General features: G+C 37.5%; 1 protein-coding gene across 5 annotated transcripts in view; it reads right to left on the bottom strand.

The window, feature by feature from the left end:
- Positions 1-19,953, bottom strand: part of LOC119247993 (cyclic AMP-dependent transcription factor ATF-7) — a 110,060-nt gene that overhangs the window by 60,117 nt on the left and 29,990 nt on the right. For all 5 annotated transcript variants that reach the window (XM_054696675.1, XM_037514871.2, XM_037514870.2 and 2 more), the window contains one exon: positions 8,859-8,927. In XM_054696675.1, the coding sequence (XP_054552650.1) occupies positions 8,859-8,906 (48 nt within the window). In that variant the 5' untranslated portion in view covers positions 8,907-8,927. The remainder of the gene's footprint in view (positions 1-8,858; positions 8,928-19,953) is intronic.

Below are 19,953 nucleotides of genomic sequence, written 5' to 3' on the forward strand. Positions count from 1 at the left end.
TGGGTTTGCAGGGGAGTGAGGGAGCGAAAACTAGGTAGAACAAGGAGGCAGTTTTTAGGGCAGTGGAACTATTATGTATAATACAGTAATGGTGGATACATTTGCTCACCATAATGGTTGTTAATCATTGGTCAAAACCCACAGAATGTACAACACAGAGTAAACCCAAGTGTAAACCATGGACTTAAAGTTAATAATGATATATCAATATTGGCCCATCAGTTATAACAAATGTACCACACTAATTCAAGATAAGGATGAGAGTATGGAAGGAGGAGGGGTTACGGGATTTCTGTATTTTCTACTCAACTTTCTGTGAATGTAAAATCACTCAAAAAAATCTTTAAAAATTGCTCTAAAAATACTATTTTATTTTTTGTTTAATTAGAGGAAACTCTGGTTAATAACTGTGACCAGGTACAACAGCTAATAGGACCAAGATAAGCTGTATAAGAGGAAGGCAAAATGCAAGAAAAATAAATTTAGGGCTTGATCTTAAACAGGAGAGGACAGTAAATAAAGACATGGAAAGAGGCTTGAGTAAGTATGAGAAGGAGAAGAAGACAATACTTAGCTTTTTTTTTTTTTTTAATAGTGAGTGGTGTGCAAAAAACTAAACTAAAGCAAACGTTATCTCCCTCAGAAAAATAGAAGAGCAGCCAGGTTAATAAGGGGTACCGAGATACTCAGCAGAACAATCACCACTGTTCAGCCTCTGGCATTCTTACCAGTGTCACCCCGATTCCTCTCCCTGTGGCTAAGAAATCAGAACTTGTCATTATAACCAAGTCTGCAACCTGTGCTGGTGCCAATCTTTATGGTCTATTGAGGTATTTTTCAGGAAAATCAAGGGATAATTGCCCAGTATCAAAAAAAGATCTGACTCTTGGGAAAGGAAAGAAGGCTTTCCTTTTGTCACAGGATGATTCTCTCTGGAATAACATAAATGGCTCTTCGAGAGACTGTGTCTTTGATAGGAGAGCTGCAATTCTGACAGTCAATCTGCTGAATGCCGAACAGAGCACTCAGCTTTCTACAATGACTTAAAGGACACTGCAAGGCTGCAGATTTATTCTGCTGACTTTCCCTGCAGAGCTACTCAAGTTTTTCAAAGGCAAAAAGGAAGAACTTTTTTCTTCCAACCCAGGAAATTGCAAATTCCACCTGGGATCTAAAGAAAGAACTATGTTTGCTCAAAATCTGACATCATCGATGTGAATAAGATTTAAAAGCTGGAATGATGGCTGGCAATTTTATTCTTTAGAGCAGAAGTTGGTTCAGCTCTTCCCTCTGCCTCTGCTGGAAGAATCAGCCACACAGGGCACATGGTATGCCAGACTGAGAATGGGCTCATTTCACAAACTTCATTCTCATTCTCTCTGTATTTCCACATGACAATTGCAAATAGTCTAGATTCTTACCAAAGTACAATCTCTGGTAATACATTTCACTGCACAAAGAAATTTCAAAGTAAAGACACAACGACAGAGAGACCTCAAAGCTTCCATCTTTATGTCATACTTCTTTTTAAAAAAATCCTATCCTCACCCTGATAATTTCGTGAGAATCTAAAAAGCAAAATCTACCTACAATAAACTATTAATAGCAGCATTCTCTCTCAAATTTGTATATTTGATGAGATTTTGAAAAAGAAAAGCTTTCTACACATCCTACTTGAAAGTCATAGCCATGTGCTTATGATTTATAAGATAGTCCTCTGACACTAAATGGATTCAACCCTCAACAAACAAAAGAAAACTAGGTTTGAGAGTTAAAAAAAAAAACAACCAATTTCTGTTTAAGACCGGTTTGGTACCTCATGAGATACAAAACAATGGTTGATAAAAACATTAAAATTTAGAGGTAATCAGTTCCATTTTGATTTTTAAAAACATGTATCACTGTACTGAGGAATAGTATTGGAGTGAGGGGATTAGTTTAGCAAAACACAGTACAGAAATTATAAGCTAAACCAGAAAGAAGATTTTCCCCCAAAAAAGAAAATTTTACAGAAATGAATGAAGAGGACAGAAAGAGCTTTTCTTTAATAAACACTAACAAACAATATAAATCTTAAAATTTTAGACATAACCAAAAGTCAAAAATGTCAGCCAAATGAAACTGAGTTATGTGTTTACTAACACTTGCAACAATAACCCTTTCAAAAGGGTTTATTATTTGGTTATAAGACTCAATTTAAGTTCAAATCCTGGCTCTGACCAAACTCCAGCTGAAGGGGCTTTTCTTGTATTATAAAGTCCAACTTCAAAGATGCATTGTGTTTTATTTAAGTCACTGGCATACGGTTAAAAAAAAATGTTTATGTGTGCCCAGTTCCATTCTTTAAGCAGAATGCTGAAGGTCTCTTTCTGCTATGAAAGCGCTTCCAGAGAGCATCTCTTGCACCTTATTCATAATGCACAATTTATTGGCATTTCTTTTCCTTTCTAAATGGCCGGGAGGGAAGAAGAACACCATAGTCACTGTGTGTGGTTAGTAATGGCGCTTTTACTTGTCATTGTACAAAGCCTGTTAAATATTTACAACACAGACAGCAATATCTAGTACTAAACACCCAGTTGTGAGTTTGAATTTTTTTAGAAATAAATCTATGACAAGTTTTTCCCAGCAAAACGCCAGAAGACTTTACTAACAGCTTCAAGAGACTCAGCGGGTCCAGAGGAGCAGTTATAGGCCATCTGGTGATTACTTATTATTATTTATACAGCACTGTAGATGTACACACAGATGTGTTATGAATCCACATACAGAGTAGGCCCTAACAAGGGCTTCAGACAAAATGCGACTGCTGAGCAAGTCAATCTGCATTAAAGAAACACGCTAACCAGAGAGAGGGAGCACACTGGCTGTTCTTCAATCTGCTGCATTACTGGAAGAGTATTTGATAAAAGAATGAAGAATTCTATATAATGATGACAATATCTTGTAAGTTAACAATCTAGCTATATGTGGTTTTGAGGGGTGGTAAAAGAGGGATTAATGAAGGATAAGTTCTCAGATCCAGAAAGCACTTTATAAACTCAGCAGTTTGTAAAAGGAGCTAGGAAAGGGGCCCTCTCCTGATTTAGTAAGAATTGAGATACAAAAATAACAGGATCCCCCCCCCCACCAGGAATGCTCTGAGAACAGTTTCTGGGCTCTCATTTCACATATTAAGCCAAACTCACAGAAAACAAAAGTGAGCAACTGAAAATTTTGTCACTTTAATTTCTTGGTTCTAACCCCAATTAGGTTCATAGTCTTTCTTTCTTTCTTTTAAGCAGACTGGAGCAAGGATGCTTTTAATCTAGTAAACTCTTAGCAAAATAATAATAAATGTAACATGAAAAAATAACCAACTACATGTTTCTAAGGGCCATTGTCAAGAGCACCAGTCTCACATTAAAACAGTTAATTGCTTTTAACACCTCTACATTTTTATCCCAGTTCCAATTTTGTTTACATGATCAGAACAGTGGTCTCTTTCCATCACAAAATAAAACTGCATCATTCAGACTAGACTGAAAGTTATTACAAAACTAACATATTACAAAAAACAAGGTTAGCATTTGGCCTAATTATGTATAATGCAGTGTATTTTCAGCTGCATGACAGCATGCAGGCACTCTGACCAGATGGGAACTGGATGAATTATTGAATGAAATATGAATTATTAAATAAAAATTTGAATTTTTTTAAACTCTTGGCAGGGGGTGAGGAAGAAAGGCTTATTTGTTCGCCTGAAATTGTCCTCACCTGTCGAAGCATGTAATGCTAGCATATATCACCACGAATGGCATTTACCTACCAGAGTCACTTCTTTCCTTGGTATTCTCCAATTCAAGATGGTCCCCTAACATAAAGAATTAGTAATCAGCATCAACCCACTCTTCTTTGGTTTTCTTTTGTGTTAATGCCAGGTTATAGAGAAACTTGCCAAAAGGATAGAATTAAAAATCTAGAGTTCCATAGTACCAGCATGGCCCATTTATGGGAGGGCTGGGATAAAAGGAATAATCTCTATAGATTTGTGTTACATAGGCAATAAAACATATACCTTTGTAGCATGCCAGCATTTAACCAATCATAGAAGCTATTTGTTGCCTCATATATTACAAAGCAATAGAGATTTAAGGGATAATGTTCATGGAGGCAGAGGATACAAAGCAATAAACAGCATTGGAGGTTGGTTAAATGCCAAGTAAAGCCAGACTGCAGCACCATAAACATTATTCCTATTATATGACAAGATAAGGAGGTAGAAGCAGCTAGGGTGCTACCGCTATTGGTGGTCTTAGAATGGAAGGCGGGCTCTCGAGGTCTGTGAACCAGTTATAGGTTTCACATCTCAGAGAGATATGAACAGAAACTCAACTTGCACCTAACTGCCCTCTGGGAGAAGATCTGGTAATATATATCTGGGGGGGGGGGGCGGAGGAGGAGCATGAGGAGTGGGGAGAGAATAAGAGTCCCTCAAGTCATAGTGGACAGAGAAAAGATCAAAGGATTTTCTTTAAATGGATAATTTGATACAGACAGAAAGGACAGAAACCTTTCTCAATGGCTAATAACAGAATAATACTCTCCATTAGTAGCATCTCTTCAGAGGAAAAGTATTCCTGTTCTTAAGGAAATAAACATTCTAAGTAGTAAGTTTATATGACCAGTTTCTGCTCAAAGACTTGATTATGATAGCCAGAAGGACTACTTAAATCTGTATAATTTGGATTACAAACCAATGTCAAGTGTCTGAGATGGAGGTATAGGAATACAGAATTTGTGGGCTTCTGGTAATTAAAATTGGACCAAAAAACTTCCAAAAGATAGTTATCTAACTGTACCCACATGAAATAACATCTCATATTCGAGATTACTGAGAGATATAGAACAATTTTATAATCTACCTTCAAATAAAAGTCACCCCCAAAGCAATTCAAAACTTCCAAGACTTTCTACACTTGTATTATTTTATTTTAACAATAGCACAGAGGCAAAGTCACTTTACAGTTAACAATGTCTTTAAATAGATGTTATCTTTTTTTTTTTGTGGGACCCTCGTTGGCGGCCAGGGAATGAACCAGCGCTACAGAGGCTGCGGGCGGCCTCCCAGCCCAGCGCTCAACCGCTGCGCCATGATGGAGGCCCTAAATAGATGCTATCTTATAAATATTTTGAACACCCATACAACTCAAATTGAACCACCCCTTTGATACAAGGTATCTGGGGCACTGTTGCCTTAACAACACCAACCCATTCTCTGGAGGCACTGCTATTAACTACTCCTGTTACCAAATTCCATAGAGTGGTATTAGCAGGAATATTGCTTTCCCTTAGTTCCACAGCAAGAGGGTGATGAGGCCTCAAGAGAAACAAAGCATCTCAATAGGAGAATAGGGATGAGAGCGCTCAAAAAACTATCATCTGCCTTTTCAGATAAGAATGCAAAGAACACAACCTTCAGCAGCCATTTTTTTTTTTTTTTAAACAAACATACATGCAGCATATTTAGAACTCAGCTGCGTAGCATCAGACTTACTGTTGGGAAGTGGATCATGAACAGAATCCAAAAATAACAGCCATTAAAGACCTAGCAACCAAAACATGTTTACGTATCCACTGAAAGCCTGGTGGTTGTGATTATACGGTGGAGAGCATAATCCACTAGTCTATTTTAGGTGAGTTTTCCTTTCACCTTCCCTTAATATTAAGGCATAAGATGATTTCTGAGTTAGGGGTATATAAGGTAAAGTCTGGGTAGGGAACAGATATTAAATTGTAAAATCCTATAGTTTTGTTTGTTTGTTTGTTTTTTTTTAACAGAGTACTTTTTTTTTTTTTTTTAAAGATTTATTATTTATTTATTTATACAAGTACTGGGTACAGTCAGAAGCGCGGGAGGGTGAGAGAACTCACCAGAGCCAGAGCAGGGAGCAGAGCAGGCAGAAGGACCGAGGTACACCGCCGAGGGGAGCAGCGGGCGGCAGGAGAGGTCCGCGCGCCATGCGGGACCCTCCTCCGGTGGCCGGGGAGCAGCCGGGGATCGAACCGGCGCCACAGAGGCTGCGGGCAGCCTCGCAAGCCAACGCTCAACCGCTGCGCCACCGGGGAGGCCCTTGTTTGTTTGTTTTTAAGGATCTGGCTCTTCAATTACAATTTGCTTTCATTCCTTTTTACTCTAACAGGTAAAAGCCACAGATTTTTTTTTTTTTTTTTTAAATTTTTATGCCAGTAAGTTCTAAACCATGTCCTGTAAAAATTATCATGGTCCTTAGTATTTCTGCTGGGATTTACAGAGCCTTTTTATTATTCTACCATTTCTAGAATAAAGAATTTGAATCAATGATAGTAGACTATAAATAGCTTCCAGGCCTCAGAATGGCTCTACAATGCAACCATTTTTAAGGGATAAAAGGAAGTTGGATGACAGAACCAGGGTTGTTCACTTTACCAAATTTATCTTCAGTGCCAGATTTTCACTATTTCATATAACATAAAGGAATCACAGTAAATTTTATATAGACATTTTACTCTACAGTTATTTGTACTAGGTGCTGGGAGAAACTTGGAAGGAGACTATAACTAAATAACTACAATCATCTAACCATAAAGTTTTTTATATGCAAAGGAGGTAAAAGGATGAAATCATGCTACCTTCAAAGCCTTAAGCAGTAGCTTCCTAAACTTTCTCTATGAAACAAGTAACTTGAATTCAAAAGGTAGCAATCTTCTGAGTTCCACGCTTGACAGGGTGGGGAGCCTTCAGAACCTACAGGAGAGGTTATAAAGAATCGCAATAACCAAAATACCAACAAAGAACAGAAATGGACAAGTAAGGGAATGGGAAAAACTTATAACAAACAACCCAACAGTACAAGAAGGAATCAAGTAAAAAGTCCCTTCTGTTTCCCTTCCTCTAGTCCAAAATAATACCAAAACAAAAACAAACATATCCTTCTAGAATTTCACAAAATGTCAGCTAAAATTACTCTTTTCTGATAAGACAATATGAAGAAACCCTACTTGTATCTTTCTTCATCAGAAATCTTATGAGATGTTTTTCCTGTATACTTTATTTTTATCATACATTTGTATTTCTTTAAGTCCTTGTCTGGGTGATTTAACGCATACAGCAAATCAGAGGGGGTATAGATACTGAGCAGCTTAAACATTAAGTGAAGAAAAGCAAATAAAAGGAAAATAAATCTTTTTTCCCAAAATGCAAAGTACTAGGTAACAATTACATAGTCACAGTAAATACAATTATTCACAAATTCATACAAAAAAATTTGGAAGAATCAGGTTCAGAAAAAGCTGGCTAAAAAAATGTAACAAATATACCCTATTCTTCCAACTGGCTTGTTTTGTCAAAAAAAAAAAAAAAAAGAAGAAGAAGAAGAAGGGCCTCCCTCGTGGATCAGGGGTTAAAGTCTCAGCACTATCAAGTTATGGCCAGACACTGTGGCAGCATGAGTTCGATCCTGGCCAGGGAGTTAACCCACACATGGTGCAGCAGACCTCTCCTATCTCACTTGCTGCTCCCCTTAGCAGTGTATTTTAGTCAATGTGCCTGTTCTGTTCCCCACTCTGTCTCTGGTGAATCCTCTCACCCCCTGCACCTCTGGCCTACACCAAACATGCAGTTAACAATAAAGGTAAAAGCTTTGACAAGGAAGGAAATAAACCCTATAATGCTGAATACTTCAGGATACAATGGCCTTTTAGTCCTTCTGAAAATTTTAGCATTCACTGGAATTTAGAGTCATCCCTTTGTTCATTTCTTATTACCACCCCCCCACCCCCCCATTCCCATTCACCTCTCAAATTCCAAATCTTAGGAATCTCTGGAACTTAAATCTCTCTTCTTTTTGTCTAAGCATTTACAGTGTTTAACAGACCAAGTCTGCAATCTCACATACCACCAGTAAGTGTCACTGGACAGTCACATGACATATTCCTAAATGAAAAGAAATTCAAGCCTCAGGTTCGATAAAATCAATTCATGAAGTCAGATAAAACTTTCTTTGTATTCCTTTGTATTCCTTTCCTTCATGCTTTGTGAAACATAGCAATAAGGAGGATCTAGGAAGAAGAGTTAACAAGGTGCAAGTTCAAGAAAATTACGTTATTAAAAAAGTATATGATAAAAATATATGACACATAATATACACATGCAAACAATACATGGCAACTGACAAAGAATAAGGCATTTCATGGTGTCAGATAGGGAAAATGGCTGAGAAATTTATATATTTATATAATTTGTAATTTATATATTCCTATGAGATTCTGAGATTACAATTTATATCTTGTAATTTATATATTCCTATGAGATTCTGAGTTCTGTGTTAGGTATGTATTTCACAGATATATTACCCACCTTAGCTGCTAACAATGATTTTCTGAATCAACAGTAGAAACATTTTTTTCCTTACTTAAAAAATTCAAATAGACCCTGGCAAATTGGGGTTCACAATGAATGGGCTCATTCTCAGCTGCCTATCCAAATATGTTAAGCAGACTTTTATATCCATGAGGGTTGAGGAAAAGATATTTCTAAACTTGCTTTGTATTTAGATGGACAGCTTTAGAAAGGAGTAGAGAGCAACATGTATTCTTCAACACTGTGTGCTGGGAAACAAACGCCAGTAGAATAACAATATGAAAGCGAGCAAGGCAGATTTCATTATGGTAGAGTGTCTACACTTCCTCATAACTTGGATTTACACACTGCAAATCCGCTGATCTGATTACCTCCAGTGATCACGTAAAATACCGGCTTTAAACTCTTTGCCTTAGTGATAAAACAGCCACTTTGATTCACAACGAGACATTCACAATAAAGTATATTGTAAACGTACCTGTCCACAGCCCGGGGCATTGCACACAAACGGTCTGTCGTCTCCCATATTTCATAGAGCAGAGCGGAGCTGAGGAGGGGGAAGAGGGGGGAAAGTTATGTTAAATACGCTGGAGTAAAAAAAAAGTGCTTCAAAAATATCAAGCCTAGAAACAGGTGTTCCAAGATGCCATCTATCAAAGCTATAAACACAGGCTACTTTGGGGAGACCCATTAGACAGGTGGCATATGATCTACTGTGCCTCAATGGAAACTTATAATCACAAAAATTTAGACCTGAATAGTCAAGAAATTTCCAACCTTTTGCTAGATTTTCCCTTATTCGGCTACAGTATATAACATACTTCTCTAGCCCGCTGAACTACAGTCAGCGCAGTTCCCTATGTCAATAAATCCACTGAACGCTCGATGCGGAAGCCATATTTCTGAACTAGAGAAGACCAAAATTTGTCATTTAATTAATTAAGGGATTATAGGAGGGGTGCTCCATTTTACAAGGCCATAATCTGGCTCCCTGGTGTATAAACTACGAGACTGTTGGCAAGGGCCGTTTATCCCAGATTATTGCCAAAGAAAACAAAGCACCCATCCTATTGGGCTGCACGGGAAATGATTTTCATTAATAAAAAAATAAAAACCTTCTCTCCCCACTGGGAGCCTCCTTCTCTCTCCCCACCCCCAAGCCCCAATTGTCTGGCAAATGGAGAAATATTGGTGCCCTTCCCCCCTCTGATTCTATTTATGGCTAGGTTTTTAAAAGCAGCAATAAAACAAATGTCGCCTCTTTGGGGGTTTACTGGGTGAATATGTTCCGGCTGTTTGTGCTGCTCTCACCCAGAGTTCTTGGGCTGCTCTGTTGCAGCCAACAGATGTGTGTTGCTGCAGGGGATTAAAGAATGGCACTAAAAGGCATCACCATCCGTCCTCTCTATTTCTCCAAAGAATTTAACAGGGTTTATATTTTATACTGTTGTTGTTTTTTAATTATTGAAGCTAAACTCTTGAAATGTTGATCAAAATTCTTTGTCAAAGAACAATAATTCTAATATGAATATGTTTCTCATGTCCTTACTAGGAATAAAGAGGTAAAGATGACTAAGGATTACAAATGCAAACCCTAGTAAAAATATTTCTATTCAACAGCATTTTGAAAGGGTAGAGCATAAGGTGTGTGTGGGGTAAATAAAAATTTTCTCAATAAACTCCCAAAGGACATTTTCAAATATCCTTCCACTATAGAGAAATGTATATGAATGCACACAGGAAAGACGAAGGGGAAGAACTACAATTTGAATAGGCCTAGACACGTTTTCAAAACTGTAGCCAAACTTCACATTTTTATCTTGGAAATAACCTAAAATGTCAGGTTAACTTTAGTCGGGTCTACATTAAAATAAAATGTTAAAAGAGTTGGCCTGTGCCTGGTAATCAGAAAACCAGGCTAAAACTCAGAGGATAGCTAGGTAACATCTCTTCTACTTTCTTAAGACTCACCCTAGGGGTGGTAGTCTGATCATTAATTCCACAACTAATCAGTGTTTAAAATTGTGGGGTGCCCCATAAAATAAAAAGGACTTCTTAGTCATCTTTCAACATGATAGGAGCAGGGTCTAACTATGAAGGAAACTGATGCTGCAGCATTGCTGTAATGGAAGAGAGCCTGTATGTACATAGGTGTACACAGATTTATATCACATTTAGCCAGGATAAATTGCTTCAATAAATTCTGTTCCTAGGAGATGCCAACTCAAGCTGATGATTGGGTACTGGCAAAATGAGAGCTTTATTCTTCTTCACACAGCCCCAGGACAAGGGAAACTGGTTTGTGTGCTTGTTTTAAATACATGATGATTTTTTAGCTCTTTCTGGAACAATGACAATTGTGCAAAAAATAAATACAAGCAAATAAATGCAAAGATCAAGGTCATTATGGCTGAAAACTCAGCATTTTGGAAAGCAATTCATTTCTGGAAAAATTCTAACAACTGCTACACTGAAGAGAGTTTCACTTCTAGTCCCAGAACCTGCTTTTCTAACATAATCATGAAATGAGAATTTTATTTCAACAAGGTCCTTTAACATATTTTCAACCAGTAAGTAAACAGGGCTAGAACAAACATAAAAGGACTAAGCATGCTTCCTTATTTTTACCTTAGTTCTGTTATTCGAGGTTAAATTTTCTATTTAGAAGAGGGGACGAGTCCTGGCTGAGGAATGGGTCAGGAGTGGTACAGGAAGTGATTAATTAAATTTTTGAATAGGCTTCTCTCAAACTATAATCATAAATTTTAGCTTTGCACAATCACAAATTTTATTTAACTGCATCCTTATTAGCAACAGAGGTGAAAAACCATGACTTTCTAAAAGTGCAGGGAAAAGGCAAAAATGAGTTGGGGAGAAAAGTGCTAAAATATAACAAAAGTAAGCATTTTCATGGCTATTAAATATTCAAATCTGACAGTCACTAACTAGGTTTCCTGCTTCCTTCCCAATTTGCTGGCTTTTGTTTTGCCATTTTCAACAAAAGGAAATCACAATGGGAGGAAGAAGGCCTTTTTTCTTAAACACCCACAACTGTTCTTAAATCATTCCCTCAATCTCGTCTTTTTTCATGTCCATCATTAATATTTTTTCACTTTAAAATGATTTGTCTTTTTAAAAAATCAAATATTTAACAATAATGATGTTTCCCCACTTAAAAAAAAATACAGCTAACATTTAAAAAATGTCTTCATTCCCAGTCTGCTGCATCAACTACTATATATGAAGAATGCTATTATTTATTTCTATTTGATACTTAAATCTTTAAATATAAGAAAGGCCCAAATGATGTCTCAAAAAAAAAAAACATATTTCTGTAGTATAAACAGGCTGACACAAAGCATAAAGTCTTGACTCTTGCTGTCATTCACTAGAATTTAACTCACAGCCCATTTGTTACTGTACTTGCTTGACAAGTAGATCACGTGTCTAGCATAGCACACAAGTCTGTCATCTGCTTCTTGAACTATTCTTCATGATGAAACTCAAGCATTTTATAGAACTAAGTAATAAATGGCAGGCAAGGGATACCACACATTTAGAGACATTTCCAAAGGGAAGTGAGATGCTTTCAGTGGAGATCTTAGAACAGGAAAACAAAGATGCATAAAAAGGCTGCCCCAAAGGCAAAGTGTGCTGAAGAAAGGCTCCTGTGCACTCAGTCACCAAATGCATAAACGGTAAAAACTAGTATCTACTCAAAAGAGAACATTATCTGAATGCTGGGAGAGACATGAAGAAAATTCAGGCTTAGAGAATGATTTTTAATAATTGGGGTCATTTTTGTTGAATAGTTTTGACAGAAGTATACTGATTCTTTATGTGTATATATGTATCCTATGTATCTAACAATCTATTTTTAAACAGAATGAGGATGGATAAGTCTATCACTGAGGTTTACAGTCAATTCTCTGGGCCTGGTGGCAATGTGATTATTTCTTTAATAATCCAACTGATGTTAAAAAGAGGAACCAACTTTAGTAAGAAATAAAAGTCTTGTACAAATACACCACTAGTTTTATAATAACAAAAAGCAGATCTTAATAGGTACAAAAAATGAGAAGGACATACACATTATAAATATCAAGCAGTTCAGACTAGATATTATTCAGTCATTAAAAAAACAAACAGGGGCCTCCCTGGTGATACAAGGGGTTAAGATGCAGCACTATGATGCTATCTGCAACCACCGCAGCAAGAGTTTGATCCCCGGCCAGGGAGGTGACCCACATGGTGTAGCAGACCTCTCCTGTCTCAGCCGCTGCTCCCCTCAGCAGTGTATTTCAGTACATCTGCCTGTTCTGTTTCCCACTCTGTCTCTGATGAATCCTCTCACCCCCCCACACTTCTGGCCTACACCCCAGTTCTTGTTATGCATAAATAAATAAATCTTTTTAAAAAATTAAAACAATAAAAACCAAACAATAAAGAACTACCAAGTGCCAGGCAAAATAGACAGAAAACTAAAAAGACAATAATCCTTTGCAAAAAAAAAAATTTTTTTTCCCCACTTATCTGTGTTAAAACCAGAGTGAATAGTAGCAAACACAGTAAAAAATCAGATTCTGTTCAGTACTATAGCAATGGGGAAAAGAGATCTTACTATCGAGCCAGGTTCAGTTATGAATCAAGCTGGGGCAAGTGGGAACTCATAGTCAAGGACCAGGTGGGTACCTATGGATAGAAAACTACTAAGACAGGGGACTCCCTGGCGACCAAGGGGTTAAAGACAGAGCTATCAATCTAACACCAGCCACTGCAGAATGAGTTAGATCCACTCATCCACTCAGCTGGCCAGGGAGTTACCCACATGGCGCAGCAGACCTCTCCTGCCTCCCCTGCTGCTCCCCTCAGCAGGGTATTTCAGTGGAACTGCCTGTTCTGCTCCCCACTCTGTCTCTGGTGAATCCTCTCACCCCCTACAACTCTGGCTTACACTTCAGTTCTTGTATGCATAAATACATCTTTTTTTTTTTTTTTTTTTTTTATCAAAGCACTGAAGGACATAAATACATCTTTAAAAAAGGGGGGGCCTCCCTGGTGGCGCAAGGGGTTAAGACGCAGCCTACGAAGCTATCCATAGCCACTGCAGTTCTTGTATGAATAAATAACATAAAACTTAAAAAAAAAAAAAAACCTACTAAGACAAATCATCAGGGTAAGGGGGGTTCTGGCTGAACCAACCTAACAGGATTCTGCTGAGGACACACAGCATCACCTGGGACCTGATTAGATATGAGAGTGATCAGATATCAAGGGTGGAGGGGTTCTTGCTAAAACTGGATTTTACAAAGAAGTAAATGAAGGTTCAGGAGCTGAGAAAGTCTGATCAGACAAAGAACTTGTCATCTGGTATGAAAACTGCCAAGTAAGTGGTAAGAATGATCACTTCATTTAACACATTCAATGTGAGGTTGATCTGTACACATACTAGATCACTTGCTATATTTCTCCTATTCTTTATAGTCATTTACCATTCTTTTTGCTAGCAACTCCAGTGTATAAATAAGAGCACAGAAAGGGGGGGTTGCCAGTCTTGGTAAAAGATGAGACAAGGAAGAAACTTGAAACAAATACCCACAATTCACTTTTTAGTCAAAAGGTTAATTTAGACATTTTTAAAATTAATTCACTAAATGTTTTATACAGTGCCACCATACACTCAAGGCTCCAGAATCCAATAGTGAATGAGGTTTCTGCCCCCATAGTACTTTCGTACAGTTCAAAAAGAGACAAATACAAAGAAATCGATTTTAGAATAGGAATTATTGTTAAGAGAAATGAAATGGTGAGATTAGTGACTAGGAAAAGGACTACTCGGTTTCAGGAATTAAAAAAGGAAATGGCTGTGTTATCTATGACCAAAAACAGGCCGGGTAGGATACAGAGATCTAGGTTAAATAAAGATTTCTGGAAGTTTTTCTTCACACAACACAGTTGATATTCAATAAATATTTACTGATTTAATCTGAGGTTGATAGTAAGGAATATTTTGCTGAAATTTCATACTTTAAGCTTTTTGCAGAAAACCACTGAGTTCACAAAACAGTATCTAAGCAGGTATTTACATATTTAAAACTATATACAGTAAAGACAGGTTTTTAAATACATATTTACAACTACTTTGTGCCTAAGGCACTTTTTGTGACTACACCTAACCAATTCTATGGTTTCTTAACATTTGGTTAGTGTTAAAATTAAGGAGGCAGGTCTCTGTCAAGTTAAGCTTTAATTAATCCTTTAAAACAAGACCTAGGTCAGAGCTGTTATGATATATTTTTAATCAAAGGAGTAGCAGAAAGGACTTTTGGTAATACATATTTCAACAATATTTCTGGAAAGCAATCTGTCAATATTTATACTAAGTGTCTTTGAATGTTTTATATCCTTTGAACAAATGATTCTTCTGAGGACGTTATTCTGAGGCTAAAATAAAAAATATAGACCATTTATATATTAAATTGTTCATCAATTATATATATAACAAAAAAGAATAGGCATTAAATTAAATGTTTAAGAAGAATGGAGAAATATAAATTAAGGTACTGCCTCACAACAGACTATATTTAAGTTAAGAATGTTTCTGAAAATTATTTAATAACATGAGAAAATGCTATACATTAAGTGGGGAAGGGGGGAGCAGGATATAAAATTGTGTATGTACTACAATTCCAAATCTATAAAAAACAAACAAAATAATAAGCATAGAAAAAGATGTGGGAAATAAGATCAAATGTTAATGTTGTATCCGGGTAATGATATTCCAGGTGTTTTTATTGTCTTCTTTGTACTGTCACTATTTTCCAAAGTCTCTATGATGATGACAGACTGCTTTTAATAAATCAAAACCATATAGTAAAATCTCATAATAAAAGTGAATCCTTATCTGCATGATTTAAAAAGGCATGTCCAAGAATTTTTTTTTTAAAAGACCCACATCTGCTAGACTATTCTAAATCCTTAAATAGTACATTTACAAATCATAAAGTTGCTTGTTCTCTACTTACTACAAAGCAACTTAAAAATGAAGTTCAAAATGGACTGCCAAATTTTTTTCTAAAATTATAAACTAACAGCTTCATATAGAAATAGACATGGGGTAAATCAAGCAATTCAAGACACTTCCTCCTTTGTTACCTTCAAGGACCCATTTTAGAATCTCACGAATGCTCCTTAACAATCAGTATGACTTATATGAAACACTGAGAAATTGCCACAACCATCCATCACAAGGGGAATAAAGAGAGCTGAAACTAAGCTTAGAAGGTACTGAACTTCTTTCAGTTCCTCTAAAAACGAACTGAAAATTTTAAACAGGCATCCAAACAGAGTTCTATTGGCTTCATTCTCTAAGAGTATTAAAAAGAAAGACATTATATACAAACAGTTCTCTTCCAAGAACAAAACTTTAGATACCAAGTTTCAGACTCTAAAATAATTTAGCTGCTGTTATGCAGAGTACAAACTGAAGCTCTCCACCACTGCAGTGTCAACTTTTTATTCTCCAGAGGGTACTCAGTACTGCTGTGGTTTGTATTAATTACATCTAGAAATTTGCTTAAGGAAAGGATTCCAACAAACGTATGAACTGTGAGATTATATACAGGTTATATGAACCCCAGGAAACAATAATCTACTAGGTAAAAGATGATTTAGGAACTGAAATTTCTATTCATAAGTTTTGAGTTCAATATCCATTATATTATTTAGCATAAAAACAGCTTAACATAGAATATTATTTCATTAGTAGGTAAACCATCTGCCCCCAAAAGATTATACTAATTAACTTCATTGGTTTATGTCAGGGTTTTTGCAAAGCACTTTGTTAACTAACAACGGATTGAAAATTGAGGTAGAGAATTACAAAAAAATAGGCAAAAGATAAGTCCAGAGATTGAGGTTGGCCCGAATCCTGCTTACAGTTCCACAAGATATAAAAGATATAAAAATGAACACCACATCTTTTTATAACTCCTGAAAGTTGTATAACAATTTGCATATTAATAACTACTTCTAATTCAACTATGTTTTCCAAAAGTTTGGCATATAATAATTATTTCTCATATGTTTAGTCTATGAATTTGAGGTACTGCAAGTTGTTGGAGCATTAATTTTATATAAAAAAATTTAAGGGCCTCCCTGGTGGCACAGGGGTTAAGTCTCAGCGCTATCAAGCTGTCGCCAGCCACTGTGGCATGAGTTTGATCCCCAGCCAGGGAGCTAACCCACATGGAGCAGCAGACCTCTCCTGTCTTTCCTGCTGCTCCCCTAACAGTGTATTTCAGTAAATCAGCCTGTTCTCTGTTCTGCGCCCCACTCTGTCTCTGATGAATCCTCTCACCCTCGCTGCACACCTCTGGCTTACACCCCAGTTCTTGTACACATAAATAAATTAAAGTAAATCTTTTAAAAAAGAGAGACTGCTACATTATAAAAGTTTAAAAAATTTAAAATGTTCCTACCCTTAACATTCAGCATACTTTACCATTATAATTTAAAAATTCATAATCTAATTATATATCAAGGATTGACAAACTCCAACCCATAGACCAAATCTGGTCTGCCACCTGTTTTAGTATCATTCACAAGCTCAGAATCATTTCTATCTTTTTAAATGGTTGAAAACAGTGAAAGAAGAATATTTCAGGACATGTGAGAATTATATGAATTTTGAATTTTTGTGTCCATAAATAAAGTTCTATGAACATAGCCACACTTATTCTTTGTATATTGTCTATGACTGCTTTCAATGGCAGAGGTTAAGTGTTACAAGAGACTTTATGATGCCTGCCTGCAAAGCCTAACATATTTACTATCTGATCTTAGTTTGCCAACTCCTAGTATTTATAACCATTACTAATTAAAACACATGGTTGTGGCTTCCCTGGTGGCGCAAGGGGTTAAGCACCACACTATGAAGCAATCGTAGCCTCTGCAGCACGAGTTCTATACCCGGCCAGCCAGGGATCGAAATGTACATGTTAAAATGTATGTGTTAAAAGGTGTATGTTAATTGTTAGTAAGGACTTTCATACAATGACTATTAACTACTGATTTCTGACTTTTCAAATTTTATAAGTTAGGTTTTCTTTTCCTTTTTTTTATTAAAGATTTATTTATTTATGCATACAAGAGCTAGGGTATAGGCCAGAGATGCGGGGAGTAAGAGGATTCACCAGAGACAGAATGGGGAACAGAACAGGCAGATCTACTGAAATATACTGCTGAGGGGTGCAGCAGGCAAATCAAGAGAGGTCTGCTGCGCCATGTGGGTTTCTCCCTGGCTGGCCAGGGATCAAACTCATGTTGCAGAGGCTGTGGATTGCTTCATAGTGCGGTGCTCAAACCCTTGCGGCACCAGGGAGGTCCCAAGTTAGGTTTTCTTAAAATAAGGTTAATTAAACTAGTCCCATTGTTATCAAACGTTAGCATAATCCACTGAGCACCTTATAAAAACACAGATTACCAGGCCTTCTGAACTCTCTTGGCTGCAGGTACAATAATCTACACTTCAAAACTCTGGGTAATTCTGACACAAATAGTTATTAGCCTACCCTTTGAGGAGTAATAAATGGCTGGAGAATTTATATTCCTTTCATGAGGTAAACAAGTTTAAATGGCAGTTCTCAAAGTGATCTGAAAGAGTCCCTATAGATCCCTGAGACCTTTTCAGAAGGTTCATGGGGGTTCAAACAATACATGGGCAAAGATCTATTTAAATAGCAAGGTTAGGGCCTCCCCTGGTGGCGCAGGCGGTTGAGCACAGTGCTGTGAAGCTGTCCCCAGGCTCTGCAGCGCCGGTTTGATCCCAGCGGGCCGGTGAGGGTCCCAGAGGGCAGGCAGACCTCTCCTGTAGCGCCCGCTGCTCCCCCCAGCAATGTATTTCGTCAGTCTGCCTGTTCTGTTCCCCGCTTTGTCTCTGGTGAATCCTCTCACCCTTCCATGCATCTGGCATGTACCCCAGTTCTTGTATAAATTAAATAATCTTTTAAAGAAAAAATAGGGCCTCCCCAGTGGTGCAGCGGTTGAGCGATAGGCTGCGAAGCTCCCCACAGCCTCTGCAGCTCCAGTTCGATCCCCAGCCGCTGGCAGGGGTCCCACATGGCATGCAGACCTCTCCTGCCATGCCCACTGCTCCCCTTGGCAGTGTACTTCATCTGCTGTACAGATGCTGCCTGCTCTGCTCTCCGCTCTGGCTCTGGTGAATTCTCTCACCCTCCCACGTACTCAGTGCTTGTATAAATAAAATAAATAAATAAATAAATAAAAGAAATAAAAAATAGCAAGGCTAGTGCACTTTAATGTAACATATGAATTAAAAGTTCGTAAATGTCACTTCAGATTCTACATAATAACTAAAGTTTAAGAAACTATCCCTTTTGGGATTCTAGCTTAGTATCAAAGAAAGACTACAGTTATATGCAAAAAATCTTTTTTCCTATTATTTATCTGTAAACACCGTTTTCTTAATATACTTCAACCCAAACAACATATACTAACAGACTGAATGCAGAAATTCTTCCCCTAGGGCCTCCCTGGTGGTGCAGGGTTTAAAGTCTCAGCTCTATCAAGCTATCCCCAGCCACTATGGCATGAGTTCAATCCCTTGCCAGGAAGCTAACCCACATGGTGCAGGAGACCTCTCCTGTCTCACCCACTGCTCCCCTCAGCAGTGTATTTCAGTCAATCTGCCTGTTCTGCTCCCTATTCTGTTTCAGGTGAATCCTCTCAAGCCCTGCCCCCCACACTCCCCCTCATCTCTGGCCTACACCCCAGCTCTTGTATGCATAAATAAAAAAAATAATTTAAAAAAAATACACAAGCTGCAGCAGAGTACCCTAGACTGATCAACCCAGGAGAAGGTTAAAGTCAATTTCTAAATTTCAGGATCAGACAAGCAGGGACAGGTTTTAAAGAAAGAAGTCAGCTTAAATAGACCAAACTGTTTTACACAAATGACTGAAAATGGATGGAAGGGAGAATGAGGCAGAATAACTTAAGGCAACACATGACCAAAGCTTGGAAACTATTTGGAAATTGGTTCATATAAACAACTACTTAACTAGAACTTTTTAAAAGAACTATTTTGAACTATCTTCAAAAAGGTTAATAAAGCAAAAACAAAGAAGCAACAGTTTGCTCAACTAACAGCAGGAAGCAGAATCTGAAGTAATCAGAAAACATTATGGCTATCTATGTTTGGCCTCAATATATATTTTTGAAGTAGAAAAATTCAGGGGCCTCCCTGATGGCGCAAAGGGTTAAGTCTCAGCACTATTAAGCTATCAGCAGGGTCTGCCCCAGCCAGGGAGCTAACCCACATGGTTAGCAGTCTTGCCTCTGATCCCCTCAGCAGTGTATTTCATTACCTCCCCCTGTTCTGTTCCCCACTCTGTCTCTGGTGAATCCTTCCACCCTCCGCACTCTGGCCTACTCCCCAGTTCTTGTATGCATAAATAAAAAAATAAATATTTTTTAAAAAAGGTGGAAAAATTCCTGAAACTGGTAGGCAGTCAAAAATCTCATGTTGCATTTTGGGTTTTTTCCCTACTCAT

The sequence above is a fragment of the Talpa occidentalis genome, unplaced genomic scaffold (genome assembly GCF_014898055.3).
Source record: "Talpa occidentalis isolate TD23 unplaced genomic scaffold, MPIMG_talOcc4v2.1 talOcc4.16, whole genome shotgun sequence".
NCBI classification, from domain to species: Eukaryota; Metazoa; Chordata; class Mammalia; order Eulipotyphla; family Talpidae; genus Talpa; species Talpa occidentalis.